The sequence below is a fragment of the Hippocampus comes genome, unplaced genomic scaffold (assembly GCF_001891065.2).
Source record: "Hippocampus comes isolate QL1 unplaced genomic scaffold, H_comes_QL1_v1.1 scaffold378, whole genome shotgun sequence".
In the NCBI taxonomy this organism is placed as follows: Eukaryota; Metazoa; Chordata; class Actinopteri; order Syngnathiformes; family Syngnathidae; genus Hippocampus; species Hippocampus comes.
In genome coordinates, this window is record NW_017806061.1 from 508283 (window position 1) to 513787 (window position 5505).

The window sequence follows — 5505 nt, forward strand, 5'->3', positions numbered from 1 at the left end:
CACTTGCTACTTTGGAGCAACCGGAAATTCGCGCGCCAGCCTCGCTGCGGCGAACGAACGCGCAGACTTGACAAACCTGACCTGACAAACGGGCCTTTGGACCGGTGCGCGTTAAAAGACCGCGGCCCCGGGACACCCGGGGCGGCGCGAAAAGGACGCCGAGGTCCGTCTCTCGGCCACCATTGAAAGCGATCACGCCGAGATTTCCTTTCCTCGCCAGGCGCGGCGGAGACGTGCTCCTGATCCAAGTTGAGCCGCACGGCGAGCAAATGCGAGGACGGGTCAGCGCCGTACTCAGCCCGCCTTCGGGACACTGCTTGGGGTCAGTCCACTCGATCGCTCGGAACCTGCCATTGTGCCACGCGACCCATCGAAATCGACGGGGCATCGCGACGTCACGGCCGCAGCGGGTGGCGGAATCAAACGCCGCGCCAGAACCCCAAATCACCAAAGGAACGACGGAAAGTTCCGCGGCCCACCGCGGACGGCGCACAAAGCGCCGCAAGCGCGAGAAAAGACGCGGAAGCGCAAAAGGGTCGGAAGGTTTCGGAACCTCCGGCCAGATGCCGCAAGGTCCGAAAAGGTACTTCAGCCGGGGAAGAGGGGTTTTCCCCAAACTTTACGACCGCTTCGCGGCTCCTCCGGCGGACCCCTCGAAACCGATCAAAAAGTCTGACCTGGCCAAGTCCAACACAATCGGAATCAGTCCAAATCAGACTCCGCCCAAGAAGGATTTGGCCCGAGAAGACGCGAGGCAAATCCGCGCCTTCATCCAGCTTACGTAGCGGAAGTCATCGCCGGGTCGTCCAAACGCGAGCCGGCCGTCATGCCGGCGTGGCCTCAAAAAAGGAGAAAGATTCCGCCACCCGTTGACCGTCGCGACGTCCGGCCGTCGAGCGCCGCCGCGGCCCTCGAGGCCCTCGAGGCCACGGTCGGAGCCTTTCCGCATTCGGAAGCGCGGCCGTCGGCTGAAGGCGGTCTCTTTGCTTCTCGGCAGGACGCTGGTGGAGGCGGGGCTGGCGGGCGAGGACGCGGTGGCGTGCGGCTTTCGGGGCGGGTCCCCGACGTCGTCCTCCCCCTCGTCTTCTTTCAGCGTCTGCGTGTGGCGCGCCTGGGACGCCGCGCGCCTCGACGTCTTCTACCGCAGCGCCGAGGACCTGGCCCGCCTGGAAAGCGCCGCGCGCCGCCGCAGGTAGCCCGTCGGGAAGACGCCGCCCCAACCGGATGGACAACATTTTGGGGGACTCGCCGGCCGCGTATGCCTTTTTTTTTGAAATACAAATTGCCGCACTGCTTTGTCCTCAAAAGAGCGTCGCCGCTTTTGGCACTTGTTGATTTATTCTGCCCAACAACGTTGGCAGTCCGTTCTTTTATTTTCTTTTTTTGAACTGAAATGACTGACAGCTAGCCTATCGGGCGTGTGTATTCGTCACCGTCAGTCTGGAGCCAGCTGGAATTTTGCATCAATTGCAAATAAAACCGGATGTGATCTCGGAGGCAAAGGGGTAGTTCGGCACCGGCGGGTCCTGCCGTCGGCTCTCCGGGAGGAAGTTGGGCCTCTCGGGTCGGGGGAGGGGCGAACGACCGACAGTTTCTCGTCGTCGCGCATCTGAACCCGCACAACGATCGAGAGGAATTTTGGACCGTTCCCCTTTCGGGTCAGTCATATTCTCGAAATGTCAAAGTCTCAAACCCGACTGGCCGTTTTGCGTTGACGGTTCCCATCGCGGTCGAGTCGCTGTCCTCTGGCGAGAAAGCGCGTCCCGGTCCGGCAAAAAAAAGAAATAAAAAATACAATAAAAATCCAATTTGATCACCGGGGTGACGGGATTCGCATACGGAGCCCGGAGCACTTTCCGGAGTCACCCGGATTTTCAATGGGGCGACGGTTATGAAAAAGCCTTTCCTTCCACTCTTAAAATGTCGGCTCGAGTTCGGGTTGTTTTTAAAGCGCGGTTTGGGTTTCAAACCATTTGAGAGTAGAATTGGGGTTTCAATCTGGGGTTTTAAACGGGGGCGGACTTCAAAGGATGTCATTTATCCGAGCGGCGTTGCCTCCTGGCGCCATCCGTCCTTTGAAAAGGAACTCGACATTTCTGCACCAAGTGAATTGGTCAAGAAAAGAACAAAGGACGTTTTTGCCGCAACTCTATTGAGTTGGCTTATGCCCCGCGATTGTTTGGCAACCCGTTCGGGGTGTGCGCCGCCGACTGCCCAAAGACGGCCGGGATGGGCTCCGGCCACGCCCGCCACCCTTGAGGAGAAGCAGATTAGAAAATGGATGGATGGATAGCGAGAGTAGTCGTAGTAGTAAAGATCGTGCTCTTCTTCCTGTTGGTGCATGTACATCATTTTTGTTCCGTTGAATCTGTTGGTCTTATATGAATCAAATTCACGTCGACCCCCTCCCCCCTTCCACACGGGTGACCCGAAGCCCAACGTGACGTATTTTGGGAATTCATTTCCTGTTTTCGGTTTTGACTTGATTTGTCATCCCTGTACTCAATAGATTTCTTGGATCTTTCTGAAAACGATGTCCAACGAAGCACCATCTCAGGATGCGTCTTGATTTGTTTCTCCAATTCGCGGCCGTTCGCGTGAACGGGACCCGACGCGATGTGATGCGGTAGCGCCGCCCCCCCTGTAGACGGCAATACGTCAAAGGCCGCGCGACGAAGAAGAAAAGCTGGCACATCCGGGCTCGCTCGAGCTTCCGCGGCCTCGCTGAGTCGACGACTCGGCGGTTGTCCTCGTCGCTTCATCGGGAGTCGTTCAAAGTCGCCGTTTGTGGCCGGGCCCGATCATTCGGCGCGCAATTCGCGGCCACATGGACGACGTGGAGATTACGGACGTGGACGAGAACGGCGACGCGCTGCCGGAGGTGGACGCGGAAGAGCCGAAGCGGCCGCCGCGGGAGCTGCCGGCCGTCGGCCTCCTGGGTAACCGAAGAGCCGTCCCGCACGCGAACCGGCGCGCTCGGAACACTCGGCGACTGTTTTTTTTTTTTGTTTTATCGATGTTGACCCTTCTGTGCCGTCGTCGGCACAACTTCCGTTCGGCGCACAAGTGACCGCACTCGAGCAAGTCGGCCCGGTTAGCATGTTCGCTCGCACCCGACTGGCTTCCGGATGATGAAGAAGACAAATTCAGCTCGTTTGCTCTATTTGACCAAACGCTCTTTGGAAGCGCCACTAAGCAGAGCCCAATCAAGTACAAATGTCGATGGCGATCCCTCTCAAATCAACTTCATGAAGCAGGACTCCTGGGCCACTCAAAACAGCAAACAAGACACAGTCAAAATGACAAGTCGCTCTTGTTCGACATGAGGAATGGCCATGAATTTTGGGGCGTGCAACTCGGGGACGGGGGACCGCCGTCCCGCCTGTCTTCGGTGTCTCCCTCCTCCAACGTAACCCGATTCAAACGACGAGCTCGTCAGAAAGCTCCGCGGAAGCCCGATAACCACCGCGATCGGTGGAATCGGGGCTGTTGGAGACACGGATGACACGTAGGGTTGCGCCCCCCCCCCAGTTGTCTGCCCAAGAATGAACCTGAATTCCTACGAGCCAACGTCGCTTGGTTTATTGCATCCTCGTTTTATTGTCCTCTTCCTGCCTTCAATTCTGACATTTTTTCAGACACAAATTCAAAAGGTCATAAATGTCAAAGCAACTACAAATGCGCCCCCCCCCCCCCACAAACGACCCGCCAGATCTGCCCACCGCTGAAAACGGCGCCGTCTTGTTGCCGATGCGCAAACGTGCTGGTTTTGGCCCGATCCCGGCAAAAGACGCTCACCCGCCGTCATGGGCGACGTTTGTTGCATTTCCAGGTCGAACGTGGAAGCGATTTATCGACGCTTAGTCGCTGATCCAATTATCTGGCGAGCTTTTTGGATCACCATCGATCGTTTCCAAACTTGGTTTCACTTGAAATTGTCCGATTTCTCCGAATTTCCGCCTCCCACCAGTCAACTTGGAGAGGATGACGTTTGCAAACATCTTCTTTGACTTTGGCAAACCAAAGTTGCTGATTGAAACCAGGAAGTCAATCGTCATTCGTTTGCGTTGGTGCACTTTTGCTTCTGTCCATTCGAAACCCTGTCCTGAAATGTTTTGTTTGATCAGATTCGTCGATTCATGGGGGGGGGGGGGGGAAACATCAATGGCTGAATTGATTCTTAAATGGTTAGCTGCAGCCCCAGGTTGCTTCACCTGTGAACTTTCCCGCTCATGATTTCCTTCACTTCTTAGCTCGAGTGCGGTCTCAAGATGTGCAGCCAGCCCGATCTGTATTTTGGGAGAAGAAGAAGAAGACAAAAAAAAAAAAAAAACCCCCGCCAAATCCAGAGTGACCCTCCGTGTCGTCAGAGACATCGGACGGTGGGATCACTGGTTTCCGTTCGGACCGCACCGCGCTCGCTTTGCCATGTCGGCGCGACGGGATCCCGTGACGTCACGGGCGTGAAAAGGAGAAACGTTGCACAGAAGGTCCGTGTTTGGTTTGCCTGATTTCAGCCGGGGAGCTGGTGTGGACGCACGGCCGCTACCTGCTGCCGGCGCTGGCGGCCCTCCTGGCGCTGCTCGTCTACTTGGCCAACAGGAGGACCAGGCCCCATCCCGCCTCCGCGCCGCAAGGTTACTCGCTCGCAGTCGACGTCGTCGCGTTCGCTTTGTTGCGGGTTTCTACCTTCCGGCGCGCCCCTCAAACGTCACAAGTGCAAATCGGGCCGGGATGTCGACGGGCCTTCCGTCGTGGTACAAGATGCACCAAAACGAAAAACGCAATCATTTTTTCGAGCCATCCCGGAAAAAGTAGAAGATGAAGACTATGTGCCTGCGAGCTCGTCGGCTTTGTGTTGACATATCCCCGACTTGAAGGCTTGCAAAATTGCCCCCGCCCGCCGAAGGCGACTTGAGCACGCCCGCGACATGTTGCGGTCAGGGTAGCACCAAGCCAGCGGGCCGCTTTCAGGGCGACCGCTTTTCCTTGTCGCAAGTACGCCGGCTGCGATTGATTCCCTTTGCGCTCACGTCTCAAGCTTGAGCTCGCCAAACGACGGGCCGAGCCGCGGCTCCTATCTTTGTTTCCGACGCTGACGCTGATGTGAAGATGCCGAGGCGGTGGTGAGGAGGCAGGAGGCCATGGAGGCGTCTCGGAGGAGGATGCAGCGGGAGCAGGACGCCAAGGCGGCCGTCTTCAGGGAGAAACGCAAGCAGGTGAAGCCCGCCGGCTCGCTCGCGTGAAATCGGCCGTCCGACGCCTTCCTCACCGGGCTTTTCTTGGCATTGACGTGCGCGTTAGCAAGAGGAGGAGAAGAGGAGGCAGAAGATTGAGGAGTGGGACAGCATGCAGCTGGGGAAGAGTTTCAAAGGAGCTTCCGGACCATTGCGGGTAAGCGCGTGTTCGCCCTGAGGCAGCGAGTTGGGAGAGGCTCCGGCACACCGAGGAGGACCCGTCAACTTCAAAACTCTGCCAGCCCCACACTAACACACGCCCCCCCCC

The 5505-nt window shown here is 57.5% G+C and overlaps 2 protein-coding genes across 4 annotated transcripts in view; both read left to right on the plus strand.

The window, feature by feature from the left end:
• The window catches only part of lrrk1 (leucine-rich repeat kinase 1), a 17422-nt gene extending 15920 nt beyond the window's left edge, over positions 1-1502 (plus strand). The window contains 2 exon segments of the mRNA XM_019893263.1: positions 221-322; positions 998-1502. Coding sequence (XP_019748822.1) covers positions 221-322; positions 998-1196 — 301 coding nt within the window. The 3' untranslated portion in view covers positions 1197-1502.
• Positions 1503-2682: 1180 nt separating this feature from the next.
• Positions 2683-5505, plus strand: part of selenos (selenoprotein S) — a 9857-nt gene continuing 7034 nt past the window's right edge. The window contains exons 1-4 of one of the 3 annotated variants that reach the window (XM_019893262.1): positions 2683-2939; positions 4518-4637; positions 5113-5219; positions 5305-5394. In XM_019893262.1, the coding sequence (XP_019748821.1) occupies positions 2828-2939; positions 4518-4637; positions 5113-5219; positions 5305-5394 (429 nt within the window). In that variant the 5' untranslated portion in view covers positions 2683-2827. Of the gene's footprint in view, positions 2940-4413; positions 4435-4474; positions 4638-5112; positions 5220-5304; positions 5395-5505 lie in introns of those variants that run through there. The other 2 variants (XM_019893260.1, XM_019893261.1) reach the window with 2 other exon arrangements.